Source organism: Ctenopharyngodon idella, chromosome 1, assembly GCF_019924925.1.
Source record: "Ctenopharyngodon idella isolate HZGC_01 chromosome 1, HZGC01, whole genome shotgun sequence".
Classification (NCBI taxonomy): Eukaryota; Metazoa; Chordata; class Actinopteri; order Cypriniformes; family Xenocyprididae; genus Ctenopharyngodon; species Ctenopharyngodon idella.
Window position 1 is genome coordinate 37,533,683 of NC_067220.1, and position 19,610 is coordinate 37,553,292.

At 36.8% G+C, this 19,610-nt stretch overlaps 1 protein-coding gene across 4 annotated transcripts in view; it reads right to left on the minus strand.

Annotated features, from left to right (window-relative positions):
- mcf2la (mcf.2 cell line derived transforming sequence-like a) overlaps nt 1-19,610 on the minus strand; it is a 77,642-nt gene that overhangs the window by 11,082 nt on the left and 46,950 nt on the right. For all 4 annotated transcript variants that reach the window (XM_051893315.1, XM_051893323.1, XM_051893336.1 and 1 more), the window contains exons 5-19: nt 10,978-11,097; nt 10,738-10,854; nt 7,715-7,864; nt 7,192-7,316; nt 6,525-6,639; nt 5,468-5,587; nt 4,278-4,469; nt 3,790-3,981; nt 3,484-3,643; nt 2,101-2,153; nt 1,664-1,743; nt 1,495-1,561; nt 1,133-1,248; nt 969-1,038; nt 790-882 (exon numbers count right to left, since the gene is read on the minus strand). In XM_051893315.1, the coding sequence (XP_051749275.1) occupies nt 790-882; nt 969-1,038; nt 1,133-1,248; nt 1,495-1,561; nt 1,664-1,743; nt 2,101-2,153; nt 3,484-3,643; nt 3,790-3,981; nt 4,278-4,469; nt 5,468-5,587; nt 6,525-6,639; nt 7,192-7,316; nt 7,715-7,864; nt 10,738-10,854; nt 10,978-11,097 (1,770 nt within the window). The remainder of the gene's footprint in view (nt 1-789; nt 883-968; nt 1,039-1,132; nt 1,249-1,494; nt 1,562-1,663; nt 1,744-2,100; nt 2,154-3,483; nt 3,644-3,789; nt 3,982-4,277; nt 4,470-5,467; nt 5,588-6,524; nt 6,640-7,191; nt 7,317-7,714; nt 7,865-10,737; nt 10,855-10,977; nt 11,098-19,610) is intronic.

Genomic DNA, 19,610 nt, shown 5'->3' on the forward strand with positions numbered 1-19,610 from the left:
CACAAATATATTATGTAAACACTTTTTACACAACTTTTATTTTGGATGCAATTAATCGTGATTAATCGTTTGACAGCACTAAAATATTTATATTAAAGAATTGTAGTACATTAATATTTATGAAATAATAATAATTATTATTATTATTAAGTTTAAACATTTGGTGGCAGTAAATATTTTTTAAAAGAAATTAAAACGTTTATTCAGCAAGGATGCATTAAATTGATAAAAAGTGACAGAAAAGACATTGTTACAAAAAAAATTATATTGCAAATAAATGCTCAAAAAAAAAAAAAAAAAAAAAAAAAAAAAATCCTGAAAAAAATGTATCAGTTTCCACAAAATTATTAGGCAGCACAACTGTTTTCAACATTTATAATAATAAGAAATGTTTTTTGAGCAGCAAAAAAGCATATTATATTGATTTCTGAAGGATCATGTGACACTGAAGACTGGAGTAATGATGCTGAAAATTCAACTTTGATATCATATGAACAAATTACATTTTAAAATGTATTCAAATAGAAAACAGTTGTTTAAAATTCTAATAATATTTCACAATATTACCATTTTTACTGTATTTTTGATCAAATAAATGCAGCCTTGCTGAGCAAGAAGTAACTGCTTTCAAAACACTGAATAAACCTCCAAAGCTTTGAACAGTAGTGTATATCAAGTCCTATATATTGTATTCCTAATATATTACCTATCAAGCTCTATAATAAGATATCTATAATATATTATAGAAAGAAATATGTAGCCTAACAGTGTCTTGTAATGTAAAATGACCTGGAAGAAAGTGCAGTCAGAGCACTGTCTCCACAGAGACTCGGAGCGAGGCTTGTTCTGACAGTACTTCTCATATATCTGCAGATCCGTCATCTAAGAAACAAGAAAAACATGTTTGAATAATCTATTTAATCATGTAATAAATCAGAACACCGCTAGATTAGTAACATCAGACTCACTCTCTCCAAGAAACACCGGCCCACGAGCTCAGGATAGTCTGTGTACGTCTCCAGTTCACGAAGAAAAGTCCTAAGATATATTAAGAGGGAATATATAGAGGCACTTTAGCTTTGTAACACCACACAAGCAGAAGCCTAAACTGAGACAGAGAGGGTTCACTCACTTCTTGTGGAACTGGTATATCTCAGGCATGTTGCCAAAGAGGATGTCCTTCTTGTGAAGCAGCGTATTGGGGATGAGATTAGACATGGCAGGATTGTCCATTTCTGCTGCATAACCCTAAACACAAATTCATTTGTAAAGTTATTAAAGTCACCATGAAATAAAAATTGACAATTCTTATTTTTTCATGGAATATTGCAGTGTTTATTATAAATGATTTATCCATGCACTTCTTTTTCTTTCTTTTTTTTAAATTCATGTGCTCTCGTAATCTTTAAACAAACATTTTTTTCTTGTCCGAGAAGCTGTTTTACTCAGACATGCGTCACAAAAAAAGTAGTGAAAGGTGTCAGTGTAACTCACCTCCAGCACACACAGCAGCTCCTCCACATACGCTCTCTCCGTCTCCAACAGCTCGTTCATCACATGCCTGTAGTGGACGGACATTCAATAGATAATCAGTCAAATAGAAAATGACACAATTATAGCATACTTTCCTTTTAAGTCGATTTGCAAAATGCCCCTGACTGACCGTCTAAGCACTGCAAAGTTCTCCTCTTCATCAGAGACAGACGGGTGTCTGCTGCCGTCGTTCTGTAAGTGCATCTCACCCTGCAAATGTAAACAACCATGCATCAGTTTCTAACTATATAACACATATACAGTGTCTTGAAAATGTGTTTAAACCAATTCTGCCATTTTATTAAACCACAAATAATAACGAGAAGTTCTGTGGCATATTTTTAGCTTAAAATCCACTCAAACTAACTCAACATTTGTTCATTTTTAAAGGATAACTACTAAGGTTGTGAATACAAAAAATCATCTGTAAAAACTTACAGAATAAACAGTAATGGTACATAATAATGGTAGCCACTGTTGCTTCATTTATCAATATCAAAGCAGTATTATAAATACTGCTTACAAATCAAATGAAATAAAGCACTTTTCTAGAGATGTGATACCTACTTTTCTGCAGTTTCCATTGATGATATCACCCTCTATAGTCTTCTCCCTATGAGCTGGGGTAAAAACACACACGCATAAAATATAATATATATTGTTTTTTTGTGGCAATGATCCCTGCAGTTTTCTATTATGAACACTAGATGGCAGAAGAGTAAAGTAACAGGGTCTGCCATCTCTATTGTGTATGAGTGACCATAAGTAGCTAATGGACAGTGTGTTTGTGTGTATATATATATATATATATATATGTGTGTGTGTGTGTGTGTTTGTGTGTGTGTTCTTGTACATATGGTTTATGAGGACACGGTATAATGTATAATGACGGGTATTACAACATAAATATGGTTTATAAGGACACTTCCTGTGTCATCTTAAACAAAATGGCTTAAAAAAAAACATTACGCCTATGGAAAGTCCCCGTAAACCACATATTCAAGAGTGTGCGTGTGTGTGTGTGTGTGTGTGTGTGTGTGTGACTGTGTGGAGGGGTTTATGGGACGACATTGAGAGGACACAAAGACTTCCACACTGCGGAGGAAAGAAGTCACTGCTACATTGCACAGTTGAATTCTGCTGTGTTAACATTTACCTCTCTGCATAAAATGCACTACTCAAATTCAGATTGAATACAGGTAGCTAAATAATTTAGATATTTCATTCTTTAGATATCTAAGCTGTCCAGAAACTGAGAACCCAATAATCCTGAAATCGGGGAACAAAAGTAAATGTGAACACCGGAGATGAATAAACTTAGCCCAAGTGTTTATATGATTCGATCTGCTTATTAATTTGTGATGTAAGGAATGCTGTTTTCAACTGAGAATACTATCATCTCAACAGCAGTTTGAGCACTGTTTACTTATTGCACACATTTAAGTGTACACTACAGTCTCCTGGCTCACGGTGTCCCGCACACCAATAACGATTCATCTGAGATTTCGGAACAATAAAAAATAAAGTGGGTTTTCACAGTGATGTCATAGAAGAACCATTTCCGTGAACAGTTCTTAAAAGAACCATTTTTTTTCTTAGTGTAACATTTTAATAATCTGAAGAACCTTTTTCCACTAAGAAGAACCTTTTGTGGAATGGAATAGTTCTGTGGATGTTAAAGGTTCTTCATGGAACATTAATGCCAATAAAGAACCTTTATTTTTAAAAGTTTATGGAAATAAATATTAGAATCCTGTTTTTTTTTTTTCTGGTAGAGCACACCGTGAATGTATATTAGCAGTGTGTGTTGTTTTCTTTGGGCATCTGATGGAGCGTTTGGACCCAGAAACAGTGACACGTGAGGTTTGATCCTAACAAGCAGATAGGACCAAAATTAAGCTAGAAATCCAACCCACCACACACAAAAAAAGTCATGTTTAGGGGGTTAACCTGGAGACGAGACGGGTGTTTTGATGATGGCCTCAGGACGTGGGGCGACGGGCTGCACGGGTCGTGTCTGTTTGGCTGCTAACTTCTTAAGACTGACCCTCCTCTTCTCAAACATTTCCTGCATGGACAGCTGCTTCTGAAACACTTTGTCCACCTGATCCTGTTTGAGCACAAATATTCATTCAGCTCTAACAAACTAGACACAAGAAATCAATAACAAATACCAATACCTATGTAGTATAAATAAAGATCTATACACACATACTATGACTCAATTCTGTTTTTTAATGGTTTTGTGTCTTTTACCCTGAATTCTTGAGTGAGAACTGACTCATAGTCCCTCCAAATTGCACTCAAATCTGTCAGCTTGTGCTGACTGGCTGTATCCAGGTAACGCTCAATCTCCTGCAGTGCTGACTCCGCCCCATCCTGTGATTGACACTTATCCACAGGCTGAGACGCCAGCAGGTAGATCCCATCATCATACCATTTAGTGGCCTGAGATTGACGGAGAAAGAAAAAGAGTCGGTCGTCATCATTAAAGAGGTTTTTGTGGCTTTTAATTCATGTCTGTTAGCTTTAAGACCTTGTAATCTAGTTCTATTCCTGAAAGTTGACAAAGCCAACTTATAAATACAGGCTGTGACTTAAACTAAAGGCTATTAGCAATTTATAATAGGTGATCCATTTGATATGTCCAGCTTCAACTTCCAGTTTCAAATGGAAAGTGGACTATCTCGTTGACTAATTTAGAAGGGTCTGCTTTGATGAAGGAATCAATGGGGTGGGCCTACCTTCTCTAGACACTGGTGTAGCTCCATGGCTTTGAGAAGATGAGCTTTCTTGGCCTTCAGGACAGAGCTGATCTCCTCACACACAGCCCGCAGCTCAGAGCATTTGGGCAGGATGGAGTCCACAGCGTAATGAGACGCTTCAATCAGCTGATCTGCATCACATGCTAGAGACAGAGCCCGGTCCAACACCTCCTTCAGATGGAGAGAGAAATAGTTTATTTTATTATTATTTTTTATTTTTTATAATGATACATTTCATTGAAAAGTTTTCTTTTTAGAAAGAAATTAATACTTTTATTTGGCAAGAACACATTAAATTGGTCAAATATAACAGTAAATAGTACTAATAGTACCAATTTCTAATGACAGTATAGTTATAATGTTACAAAAGATTATAATGATTTAAATTTCAAACAAATGCTGTTCTTTTGATCTTTCTATTCAATAAAGAACCCTGAAAAAAAAAAACTATCATGGCTTCCACAAAAATATTAGGCATAAACAAGTAAATAGTTTTTAACACTGATAATAAGAAATGTTTCTTGAGCAGCAAATCATCATATTAGAATGATTTCTGAAATATTCAAATAGAAAAAAACAGTTATTTTAAATTCTATTCAAATTTTGCACTATTACTGTTTTACTGTATTTGTGATTAAACAAAATGTGGCCTGTGTGAGCATAAAAGACATCTTTCTAAAATTTAATTGGTTAATCTTTGGGTGAAAAAAACAAAAAAAAAAAAAAACAAAAAAAGAACTTGGAAAAAACAAAACAAAAAAAATCTAGTTTCTAGCCACCCAGAACTCCCACAATCCCCCTGTGTTAGCAGAATAATTCCAGTGTAGTGATGGGTGATTTATCACATTGGGTAGAACACCCCCCTTTTCACTCCGCAGGATAAGGACATGTGGATGATTTCTGAAAGGGCTTCAAACTGCCGTGCTCAGCAATTTCATTAAGGAAGGTGAGATTTACATGCTTTATAAGACCATATGCCCGTATCTACACACACTAGAACATTATAAGGACAAATGAATGTTTGTTGGGTCTGGATAGAAATGGAGGGAACAATTTATTGGGTCTGTAATAGATTTTTTGCAGTACTATGTCATTTCATTTTGTCTCTGAATAATCATGTCATAACGTCATCAAAAAAAAAAATCATTTGACAGCAGGTTAATACTTACACAAGCTCTCTCTTCATGATTGGTCAGCTCTTTCAGGATATGTTCAGCGTGGGCAGGGCTTATTCCTACATCTGAGAAGCCTGATAGTCTGTCATACACCAGATCTAAATGAGCTCTAACCTACAACACAGAGAAACACAGCCGTCACAACTACTGCTCATTCAGACCCTCACGCACACACACACACACACACACACGCACACACACGCACACGCACACACACGCACACACACGCACACGCACACACACGCACACGCACACAAACACGCACACACGCACACGCACACACGCACACACGCGCACACACACACGCACACACGCACACACACACACACACACACGCACACACACACACACACACACACGCACACACGCGCACACACACAGTTAATTTTTAAAAACGTAATACTGCACATTTTTTCATACTGCACATTATAATGTTGAGATGCTTAAACTCACTTTTGGTATTTAAATCAACCGATTTTGGCTTTTAGTGTTTTATTTTTCCTAGTCAAAATAGTATAGTATATTATATAGTATAGAATAGAATAGAATTTTAATAGTGTTCATTTATCTTACAGCCATAATGTGAAAATAATTATCAGTTTATCTAGCGCTGTTGATATTAACTACAACTAAAACTATTATAAATTACAAATTATTTATAATTAACTATTAAAAAAAAAAAAAAAAAAAAAAAGTTAAAAAAAGTTTTTTTGTTAATCGAAATAAAGTGGGAAATAAAATAAAATTTAAATATTAGATTAAAAACTTAAAAATCTGAAATATCTTGGAAAAAGTTTGTTGAAAGTTGAAGAGCTAAAACTGAAATAAAAATAAATTAAAGCTAAATAGAAAAACTAATATAAAATGACAAAAGCACATAAAAATGACTGAAACTAACTAAAATTAAAATGGAAAATATAATAATAAAAAGTTAATTCAAAATATTAATAAAGAGTATAAATCGTAAATGGTTTATCAATGGATTATCTATGCATCCCCACTGAAAAAGTGTTTAAGAGATACTACAGATGGACCAGTCTGTGCAGCTCACCTCCCTGAAGTCCTGCTCAAAATGCCGCAGTTGCAAACATTGCTCTAGCTTGGTCTGATGTTTATCCCAAAAATCATCAAATGCTGTTTCCGTCTCATCTAACTGACCAAGCAACCTATAGAAAGAGAGAGAAGAATACTCTGTCAACATTTACTTTCATCTGTAGAACACAAAAAGAGATGTTTTGAACAATGTCCAAGCTGCTCGTCATAGCGCTGAAAACTCAAGCTGTATTTTTGACTGCATCCATAAATAAAAACCTCAAACAAATATAGCCACATCAAGATAATAAAGGCTGACAGCAGATGCCTGTGGATATTACACACACACACACACACACACACACACACAGATCCCAGCATGCTACTTCACCCAAAGGTCATGTGAGTATAGCTGGATTTCAATACGTTCCTGTAAGTTAATGCTCTGTTTTGCATGCATGTTTGTAGATTTGCTGTATAATCTTCACCAGGTGGCTTGTCTTGTTGTGTATGCAAAAGCACATCTGACCAACAGCTTAATAAGGACAAAAACTGACCAAGGACACACAACAGCCTGCTGCTATATTGTAACCGTCTGGTCTCTCCTTTTTGCATTCCAGCATGGTAGATGGTATCACACGGACACACACACACACACACACACACACACACACACACACACGCACCTCTGAACAGTAGCCAGGTTCTCCAGTTCATCATGGTTCATGGTGTATTCTGGATCTTTCACCAGCGGCTCATTGATGCTGTCCAGCAAACGTCCTCCCTGACAGAGAGCGATCCTCAAGTCCTCCTGCACACACACACACATATGAAATAAGCATGCTATTCGGTCCGAATGATGCACATGAATTATTTATGTAAACTTAAGGTTTGTTTATAGCTTATGGCCATGTGAATAATCCACGTTAAATTATTTATGATCTTACTGGACCCCTTGTCAAGGACTATGCCCAATACTGATCTAATCTTTATTATATCTGCTCCATTCTGAAGTATAATGACTGGCAAAAAACAATCAATCTCCTTCAAGTATCATTTTGCTTTCTCTTTCATTTTACATAATAAATAATAAATATATTGTCCATTTATTTACATATTTGCTAAGAAGCTGTGTTGAAGCAGGATAATGTACAATCAGCTGGTCATTATAAATAAACCCTGATGTAAAGTTTTACTTTGCTTCCTGACCTTCATTTTGTCCTTTTTCTCTGTGTGGATGGTTAGAAGGTTGGACGTGGCCTCAACATCATTAGGCAGTTCTGTCTCTGCCAGCTCTGTCCCGAAAGACTGGAGAGTCTGTGCTGTTTTCTTCACCATCAGAGCAAAACCTTCAATGGCCTACAGGCACAACACAGACCAATGCTGGATCATGTTACATCAGTGCAATACAACACCAATCACACAACAGCAAGATATCACACTAATGGCCGAGTGTGCAACAAATAAAAAAACATCCACATTCACTACAAACAAGTGCACAGTACTTAAACACAGCAGCCACAGATCAATAGGAATGTGCTGAAAATCAATTACTGATTACTTAAAAGCAAGTCCACAAATGGAATGAGAGGAAAGGCAATTCATTAGCTCGAGGTGAAGACCAACATCCTCCTGGAGGACTCGTTTTAATAATACCTCATTATAATGATGAAGAACCATGACTTAAGGTATGTTTGGCATACTATAGCATTCTATCATACTACTAATAAATATGCATAGTAGGGGTGTGTAATGGTACATGTATTCGCCCCGAACTGTATGGTACGGACGTCACGGTTTGGTGCATGCAATCAGATGACAAATACAGTCAGTCATGGGCAATCCATGCTCCAATCCAGAAGAGGGCGCACACAGTAATACAACGCTGTTTGCTAACCGCTACAACAAGAAAAAGAGCAGAAGAAGAACAGCGCATACGTAAATGACTTGAGCGCTTGGAGAAACAAACAAAAGAGAATACTTTGAAAGGCTCATGCACTCAACTGTGCGTGAAATGGAGCGGAAGGTGGAAAATTAAGTATAGGAGGGTTGGGCTTAAGTTTTGAATGTTTAAATATAGTTTAAGTGGAGCAAATTGTAACACTCCTAATGCACAAGTTTTATTTTTCATTATTCTATTTATTTTGTACTTTTATAACACGAGATGCTTTTCAGTTTTGTAACTGATTGTGACCAAAAACCTTTTGTTTTTTTATCGGCCCTGCAAAAATAATATGACCTATGCAAGAGTGCATTCTGTTTACTGCTTAGTGCATAATACACTAAAGTACTGTACCAAGTAGAGGACTAAATGCCGCTAGGTGGAACAAATGGCACTTTTCCAATGCGTGGTACTACTCGGCTCGGCATGGCATGGCACGGCTCGGTTCGCTTTACTTTCGGTTTGCTTTTCCACTGCAGTTTAGTACCGCTTTAAAGTGGGTGGGATTATAGACTGATCATTATAGTTGCGCCGCCTCTACTGCCGTGGATTCTCCGCTCCTCGTCTACCAATGAGTCTGCACCTCATCTACTGACCACGATACAGCCATCTTTTTTCTAGTTGCGTGGGAAGGTCGTTTAAAGCAAGTCGTTTCGTGAACAAATGATACTGCTGTGGCTGTTACTGACTATTTAAATCTAGCGGGTTTGGTGTCTCGTCTTTCAAATCCAATGATGCTGGTAGTGACGATTCTCTCTGACCAATCAGTGATCTGCAGTGTTTACACATCACATTTAGTATCAGTACAGCTCACTTGGAACCTCAACCGAGGTGGTACTATATAAGCGAGCCGTACTGTTCCGTACCGAGCCGTCCCATGCAGTGAAAAAGCGCCAGAACTGTAACTTGCACTACTGTCTGTTCAAAATAAAATAAAAGAAAAGAAACCTAGCATTCTGAATTTGTTACTTTGTCTGGTAGGGTCCAATTCTCACTATTAGCTAGTTGTTTATTAGCATGCATATTACTAGGATTTTGGCTTTTTATTAGTACTTATAAAGCACATATTAATGCCTTATTCTGCATGACTATATTCTACATCCCATAATCCTACCCAATACTTAAACGCTACAACTACCTTACTAACTATTAATAAGCATTAATTAAGGGGTTTATTGAGGTAAAAGTCGTAGTTAATAGTGAAAACTGGATTCTAAACTAAAGTGTTGTACTTTTTCCTATTGTACTGAAATCGTACCGAACCGTGACCCCAAAACCGAGGCACGTACCAAACTGTGACTTTGTGTACCGTTACACCCCTAATGCATAGTATGAAGATAGCATGAAAATTTCCACTTTCACTACATTTTTAAAATGTGCAGAATTCCCTGATAGCACACTGCGGACAACTGTATCCAATAATGCAACTTGGCCTTTAATTTTATGAGTAATAAATACACTAGGACAATTACAACCATGATTTTTAATATCCATTAAAAAGTTCATTTGTAAATCAATGATATATTACCATATTTACACTACTATTCAAAGTTTGGGGTCAGTAAAGTTAGAAGGAAATTAATACTTTTATTCAGCACAAATGCATTGAACTGATTAAATGTGACAGTAAGACAATTTATAATGTTATAAAAGGTTCCTATTTCAAATAAATGCTGTTCTTTTGAACTTTCTATTCATCAAAGAATCCTGGGAAAAAAATGTATCATGGCTTCCATAAAGATTTCAACACTGATAATAATAAGAAATGTTTCTTGAACAGCTAATCAGCATATTAGAATGATTTCTGAAGGATCATGTGACACTGAAGACTGGAGTAATGATGCTGAAAATTCAGTTTTGCGTCACAGGAATAAATTACATTTTAAAATATAACACATATATACAGCCTTGGGTGAGTGCAAGAGACTTCTTTCAAAAACATTAAAAATCTTACAATCAACAAACTTTAGAACGGTAGTGTATTTCCAAAATGATCAATAGACACCTGACATACCCATACAACATAAGAAGTCATGTGACAAATAGCATACTACGGTTTAAAATGTTTTTTTGGTAGCACACTGTCTACTATAGCACATAGTATACCATACACAGCACAGTATACTATAGCATTTTCTGTTTTTTTGGAGGCTCATGTTGTTTTCTCATTAAATTGGTTTTCGCAGTCATTCATTAATTGTGTGGCTTATACATCTAACCAATCCTGTCCTCACTCTTCATTTCCTTGTTCCACCCATCAGTCCTTAAGTGAAAATGGATCTGTACTCACGGTGCGGTGTGAAATCCATTTCTCGTGGCAGTACTCCTGCGTGCCGCCCAGTTCCTGTGTGAGCTGTGTGCGGTCGATGTAACTGTGGAGCTCAGTCACAGAGCTGAGCATGATCACCTACACACACAGTTCATAATGAAGGGCACTTCTCTCATGTCAGCGTATAATCCATTTCATTATGCTCTTCATTAACCACACATCGCACACATTCAGTGTGCCTGAGGCTGTGTGTGTACTTACCGGCACCTTCATTTTAAACTCATCCTTGTTGAACTTAAAAAAGATGTCTGAGATTGCCCGCTGGAAGAGTGTTGTGGGTCTCAGTACCAGCACCAGCTGCAGGTTGCCTGGGAAAGAGCCCTGCACAAAAACACACAAACACACAGAAAACTAAGAAAAACATTAAACAGGCAATATTAATACTAAAGCTTATGTTAGTGAGCCATTTTTTGACTGGTACAGCCTCCCTCCCACTGTCTGCATTGACACAAACACACACACACACACACACACACACACACACACACACACACACACACCCTCTATATTCTGTTGCCATGACAACTCAGTTTCTTGAGAGTCTAGAAAGGCTAACAATGGTCTCACATATGCTTCCCTCCCAGAGCGCACTCTCCCTCTCGCACCCTCTCTTTCTCAGTGAATGCATGAATACACACACACCCCTTGTGGAGTTCAATGTTTACAGTCTCTTCATTAAAATGCCTCCCTACTGGGCACCACGTCAAATCAAAAATATGTCCGCAGATCAATACCGAGCTGTGATGTTTGCTTGGACTGTGGCGTGGTTTGTCTCCTGGCGGCAGAAGACCCAGCAGCCCCCATGTCTCAGCGTAACTGACAGTGTGTTGGTCAGTAAGCAGTGAAGCAGAAAGAAAAGGCTTTACAATGTGACACTGAGAACTGATTTAAAAACGGTTGGTTTTGTGTTAATATGAATATATCTGACAAAAAAAATTATATACATTTACACAATTTATTTAAGTTTATTCAGTCATTATAAATAATTTCCTTGATAAGAATGGAATCAAATAATAATTTAGTTAATTCAGTCTATTAACTAATTATATAAAACAAGAACTCCAATTACCCCCAAACTAATTTAAAAATATTTACCCCCAAAAGATAATTTAAAGTCATTATTGTGTTAAATGAGAAAAGCATTAATTTTTTTTCTTTTTTTTCAGAAGCTGCATTTACAGACCAAAAGAGTTTGGTAACCAACATTCTTCAAAATATCTTCTTTTATGTTCCGCAAAATAAAGAAAGTAATACAGGTTTGAAACGACACAAGGGTGAGTAAATGTAAATAAACAGAATTTTCATTTTTGGGCAAACTATCCCCAAAATATGACTTTTTTTTTTTTTTTTTTTATAAATAAAGTGATACTCTAAATAAGAAACTAAAACTGGCAGTAGGTGGCGGTAAATGTGTAAGTCATTGAGTCATTCATTCATTCAATTCGTTCAAATGACTGATTCATTTAGGAATGAAGTAAATGGCTCTCTTTATGCATGGGCCATTGAATCATTGGTTCACCCGACCGATTCACTCAAAACACGGATTCATTTAGAAACAAAACACCGCACAACACTGTGTTGTTTTGGAGACGAAACAGTTCGTCACCTTGGAATTATAAGGTTCTATCTGACATTTTTGTCAAAATTTGAGTTCTGTCTGTGAGCCAATCAGCGCTTTGAATGCACACAAGAGGACCAATGAGCCAAGACTGTTCAAACTCCAACTGTCAAAATTAAAATTTAAACACCCAGATGCCCATATAGGCCCCTTTAACACTAGTGCGTTTTCGTTTTAAAACGCATTAGTTTTGCTACAATTATGCCGTCGTTTACACTACGGCGGCGTTTTCGAACCTCGAAAACTGAGACTTTTGAAAACGCTGCAGATCCCATTCGTTTTAGTTTGAAAACACCGGGGTTGCGTTTCAGCATAAATGGACCAAAGCGGAGACTTTGAAAACGATGGCGTGGCTGCCCACATTCGCTCTGTGTATCCTTGACGACCGTGTGTAAACAATAACATGGAGACTGAACTGCAATATTTGCTGGCCTTGTTGTCATTTTTAGCAGCCATTGTGCAGTTAAACTCAATTTTTTTTTTTAATACTGCAGCCATCGACATGCGCAAGAAGCAACTGTTTACACTTGTATGCTCATGCCCAGTGTGCATGAACGGTCATGTGACATGCGTTTTTCAGCCGTGTAGACTAGACTGAGATCGTTTCTGAAACACTCGGAAATGCCAGTGTAGATGAGGATCGTTTTCATTTTAAAACGCCGTCTTGAAACAAAAACGCACTAGTGTAAATGGGGCCATAGACTCATTTAAGCTTCCATTCTGTCTGTCTGTCTGTCTATCTTTCTTTCTATGTAAATGTAGTAAATGACTCTCTTTATGAATGGGCCAATGAATCATTGGTTCACCCGAATTATTCGCTCAAAATGCAGATTCATTTAAAAAAACACAGCTGTGTGTTGCTTGGAGACGCAACATCTGCTCTGGCTTTATAGGTAATATTTTGGTTGGCAAAACTGAGCAAAACAGACAATATTGTGTCTAAAATATAACAATATTAACTTCTTATTTATGGAACTGTTGTATAAAAGCAAGATTACATTTGCACTCATGATATTCGGGACAAAAACAGCACTTGAGTGATATTGCGCTCGTTACTCGTGTGATATTGCTATATCATACGATATAAATATGAGACAAAAACTCATACAGGGGCAATTTTGCTCAAACTCATGTTTGCAGCACAAATAGTGCTGGTTTAAACCAAAACCCCAAGCATATAATATAGTAACATTAAAATTTAAGCCAAATTTCATTATTCATCTTCCTGCTGCATTGTCACTGCATTCAAATGCACCAAACTGCCCAGTCACTCTGACCACAGATTTAAAGGGGGTGGCGAGATGCACAATCGGGATTTGTTATAAACACTTGAGCCGTCCCAAGAATCACAGTCACGTCCATACAGCTCTGCGGGAATCTGCCAAACATGAGATAATCCTACAGCGGGCTGATCTCACAGTCTGCCACGCTGAAATGCCTCCAGCTCTGGGTTTCGAGGAAAATTTGTTTACCCTGCCCCCCTTTTTTCTTGGACAGTGCTGTTGTTTGTTTGTATGCTTGTTTAACAATTAGGAAAGAGTGAGATTCAAGGGCTAACGAGAATAATTAGAGTGGCAATTGAACGTTTGTTTGCAGAGTGGACCTCAACACAATGAGATATGCTGATTAGCTAACCTCACACCTAAAATTTAACATGTTCAGCACATAACTCATCACGGATATCAAAGCACCCGTCTTGTTGAGCCAGAAAGCAACTACCTAGGAACTGCCAAAACACCCTAGCATCACACTAACAACTGAAAAAATATAATTTATAAACATAGTTCCATTGTACTCTTTGTATACAATGTCCAAAGCAATTGTCAAATCCAAATGAGCAAAAGATTTCCCATTCATAACGCTCATAAAGACTCACTCAGTTCCATTAAAAACCTCATGTTTGATTGCTGACAAAGGAGTCTCCTCAAATTGAACCCCGCCTTCATATTACCATGACAATATCCTGTTCCTCTGAGGCAGATTGGCCATGCTTGTCCCCAACAAGCCGGCAATAACCGAAGAGTCACAGGGGTCGGCTGTGAGCACAACAGGAAGTCGGAGAAACACGCCCCATTATTGAGTCCTCCATTAAAGCTCATTCAAGCAGATGTGACCAACACAGCTCCTCTTTTAGGAAGCTTTAGTAAACCGCTGTGTGTCTGTGATTGTATTACACGACTGCCTTGGGCCTCTCATAAAGACTGCAATTACAAGATAACACACCATCGGTCTCGTTTCGTTCAGAAAATTAAGTGAATGTGGTTATATACACACACCCCATGTTTTCCCAAATTCGATGCAGTCATTAAAAACAACATTTATGCAGGAATCTGAGTCTTCCTCATTAATATAATGGTGTTTCTCCATGTTGCAGTGAAAATGTGGTCACCCTCCCTTCCCCCATAATCACTTACTCAAGCCATTATTATTATGGGGGTGTGTGTGTGTGTGCGCATGTGTGAGGACTGCAGTAGTGTTTGTCTGCACACAGTCAGATTGCAAAACATTGTCGATGCTGATAATGATATCTAAAGTACAAGGATGCTGATGGGTCATATAAATCTATTTATAAAATTATTTGTATGTATATATTTTAATTGTGTGCTTGGGACATGGCTTTTAATGGTAAAACTTTTGTCTTTGTAACCAGGCTCTCAAAAATTATATAAAAATTTGGATTTAGATTTATCGGCCAATATATCAGTTATCGGCTTTCAAATATAAAGAATTATCGGTTATCAGTCAAATTTTTCATATCGTTGCATCCCTAATACACACACAAATACACATATATACAAATTACGATAGATGGATAATTGTATAGATAGATAGACGGATAGATGGATGGACAAACATGACTAACACACACATTACACACTTTCCAGAAATGAAACAGGAATATAACAGGATACTGAGAGTGAGAACAAGTGTGAGACAGAGAGAGGAATTACTATGTGCATTTATGGGGGTGTAACTCAACATTCTCCTGGGAAAGCCATATGTGAGTATGAGTATGTGTGTGTGTGTGTGTGTGTGTGTGTGTGTGTGTGTGTGTGTGTGTGTGTATAAGGAGCTGGAGAGACCATGTCTCCAGGGAGCAGCTGCCACGACACTGATATACCACAGACTAATCAGACACGTGGCACGTGGAATTCAATTAACGCACACACACACACGCACAACTCTAGTCCACACACTCACTGTATTTCCTAATTCAAAACACACAATTCTAATTCAATTACTTTTTTGGTTAAATTGGATAGTAAAATGAGCCATGCAGTGCAGTGAAATACTCATTAAGGCCTATTATTTCCAACAAAACCAAAAACATTCCAATAAATAGCTAAGAATTTAATCCCATTGACCCTAATGCTCACCTCCGTGACCTTTCACCTTTCATCTCTCACCCCAGCACTAACCTCATGCCCTGTGCGAAAATCACTGTTATGTACAGCTCAATGTCACAAGCGAAATGCCTCCTCATCAGCGCGTTTCACTCTTAATAACCATGGATGGACGTGAGGAACCCAATGAGGTGTGTCCTGATACCATGAGGCTGCAGTCACACTTACAGGGTACAAGACACTGATGAAGTGAGTGAGAAAATACACATGGCATAAAGCAGTTCTCATGACTGAAAAGCAGTTATAAATGATTTAACTTACAAGCTAGTCTCATGTAGGGGCAGGTTTATCTGATATACACTCTTAAAAATAAAGCTTCTTTATTGGCATCGATGATTTCATTAACATCCACAGAACCTTTCCATTCCACAAAAGGTTCTTTATAGTGGAAAAGTTCTTTAGATCATTAAAATGTTCTTCAAAATAAGAAAAAAATGGTTCTTTTAAGAACTGTTCACTGAAAGGTTCTTTAGGACAATGGTTCTACTATGGAATCGCTGTGAAAACCACTTTTTGAGATCTTCATGGATAAAAGCACAGATTATTATTATAAAAAAGTATAGGATTAGATGAACAGACATTTTTTTAATGTAAATAGTTGCTATACACCTCTAAAAATATGTTATGTATTAGCATTGATGGTTCCATGAAGAACCTGTAACATTCACAGAACCTTTTCATCACACAAAAAAGATTATTAAATGTTATTATATGGTTCTTTTAGGACCCGTCCATTGAAAGGTTCTTTGGGAAACCAAAAATGGTTCTTCTATGACATCACTGTTTTTGAAGCTTTATTTTTAAGAGTGTATGTCAGATTGGAATGAAATGCATTTTGTACAGCTTTAACATCTGACTATCCATTACAAAAAACATTGCCTGATCCATATATAAATATATAATAAAGTCTGGGAATAGGCCACTTCAAAGACTCTACCCGTAGGGTAAAAATGAATGTGGATGTTTTTTTTTTTTCCTTTTACTGTGGATGTCATTGGGTAGACGTTCTCCTGTCTTTCAACACACAAGCCTCTTAACAAGCTCCCTTGAGACGCCAGAGAGAGCACTGAAGGGAGGTGGCCATCCACGCTTTCAGGTCAAAGAAAGGAAATGTTTAGCGGCAGTTAAAACAGGACCAGCAGCACCAAAATAAAAGACCTCCAAACACAGCTGGTTGGTCTGGAGGCTGAAGCACTCCACCGCTGGATGAAATGAGAGGGAGGAGCATATTAAATCTTGTTTTTTTTCACTCGTCAGCTGTTTAGCGTCTCAATTTATTTATGAGTCATTGTGGAAACAACAGTTCATGTGGCACATATACCCCCTAATAACATGAAATAAAAGTGAAACATAGGAAGTGTATGACAAATAATGATCATGAGATGTTAATATGGACTTCATATATATATATATAAAAACGTACAAAGTTTATTTGAATGTGTGGGGAGGAGGATCATTGGTCATCCATTGCAAATATTACAAGGATAGTACAATATTTCAATTTAGCTACATTGGGGAAGATGTTTATCTGTGCCCAATTATCATACATTAGCATGCATTAGCACACATTAAAATTTCCTTAAGTGAATTAGATTGGGCCATACGGGGGACTAGTTCCATCAGACTTCTTTGTTCACTGGTGCATGCTGTAGAACGCACAAAATTGCACAAATCTAAATGCAAATCGATTAATAGTACCAATTTTCATAACGTGCACAAGGGATTTTGTTCCATGTTAAAAGAAATGAAGAAAGTGATGAACACACTTGCAATTATGCCATAAAAGAAACACATTAAGCACATCATTAACCAATCTAACACATAGCACAAGCAAACCAAACGCCAGCACTTCCTCCATGATATATAATGTCTTATTGTTCTTAATCTGCTCATTTGTGAAGCAACCTCATTTGTATTTGTGTGAATATTACCTATAAGGACTACAGCACACAATGGGCTTCATTTCGAATTAATTATTATGTAGTCATGTTACTAGGACTTTGTATATTTTGTATTGATTCCAGACACGTGTAGGAAAATCTCCTCTGGCCGTTCCACACCAGCTGCACTGCTGATAACCATTACCAATCAGCCATATGTGCTGTGACGGGGGTTAGAGAAAGAAAGGAGTAGATTAAGTGCTTGTGTGTGCCAGTGTGTGTGAGGAGACACTGAGAGAGAGAGGGTGAATGAGAAGAAAGGAAAAATGGGAGGGAGAGAGAAACTACTGTAAGTGTAGAAAACATTAAGGAACAGCAAGGTAAAAGCTCCATTTAAGGAAAAAGCTTTTTGTGGTAACAAAATATGTGTGTCAATGTATGGCAACTGGATAAATATATGTATATTTTTATTGACTATTGATGAAGCAACCTAAAGCTATAAAGGAGTTTATTTTGATTAAGTAAATACACTGCCATGTGGTACCCTAACTGTTAACCTTTAACCAATAGGAATATCTAAAGTGCAGAAAGGTTGAAAGTAAAATGAAGAGAAAGAGAGAGGGACATGAGACAAAGGAAGAATGATAATCCTGTTATTTCATTACTGTCAAACCTCTGACATCAACCACTGCAGCATTATGGCTATGAATTTCTCTCTCTTCATGGTGCAAGATAATCCTGGAGCATGTCATCTTTTTTCTTAACTAAAGTGGGTTTGTGGGGAATGTAGAATAAGCTTCTCTATCTTCAACACACAAACAGCACAGTAATAACAATCTGAACATGAGATTCACATACTCGAATATAGATCTGATGTCACGAATACATTAAAGCCTGGTAAAAGACAAAAAGTTTGACTCTCACAATAACTGTCTGACATATGTTACAGTACTTTAAACATACACTCTTAGAAGAAAAGATTCTATATAGAACCTTACAGGGTTCTGTCAGGCACTTCAGCGCTTCATATAGAGAACCTTTTAGGGGTTCCCGTCATGAGAACAGTTTTAATTAAGTTATTATTTTGATTAAATTTCATGAATTTAGCAGCTTGTAAACATACTTTATCATGAGAAAAAATTAAATAACTTGGCAAACATGAAAGTATTATGCAATCATTTCTCCTTTTATAGAACATTTTGGGTATAAAGGGTTCTTTAAAACTCAGTCAAGAACCCTTTGGATCTATAGAACCCCACTGAACCTTTTTCCCCTAAGAGTGTACAGTGACCATGTCACAATGAGCATCTACAGACTTTTCAACGACACAATTAAATATTAAGTGCATGTTGCTCATTACTATCACTTAGTAACATTATCCATTTACACTATTAAATGGACACTAGTGTAAGAGTGACGTGAAATAAGTGAATAATTCATTTAGTCGCTTTAGACCAGCTTTCATCTTTAAAATCAGTCATGCATTACATGTTATAATAAACAATCTGTCCAACTATTGCAACCCAAGTTACCAGTTAAACTGGGCCTTATTTACCAAACCAAGTTTCATTGTTGTTTAAAAGTAATTTTTTTTAAAGAAATTAATACTTTTATTAGGCAAAGGATGCATTAAATTGATCAAAAATGACAGTAAAGACATTTATAATGTTACAAAAGACTTTTATTTCAAATAAATGCTATTCTTTTAAACTTCATTGGTTCTTTAATTCATCAGAGAATCCTGAAAAAATGTATGAAAAAATGCACAACTACTTTCTACGTTGAGCATAATAAGAAACGTCTCTTAAACAGCAAATTAGCATATTAGAATGATTTCTGAAGGATCATGTGAGACTGAAGATTGGAGATGCTGAAAATTCAGCTTTGCATCACAGGAATAAATTACATTTCAAAATATATTAAAATAGAAAA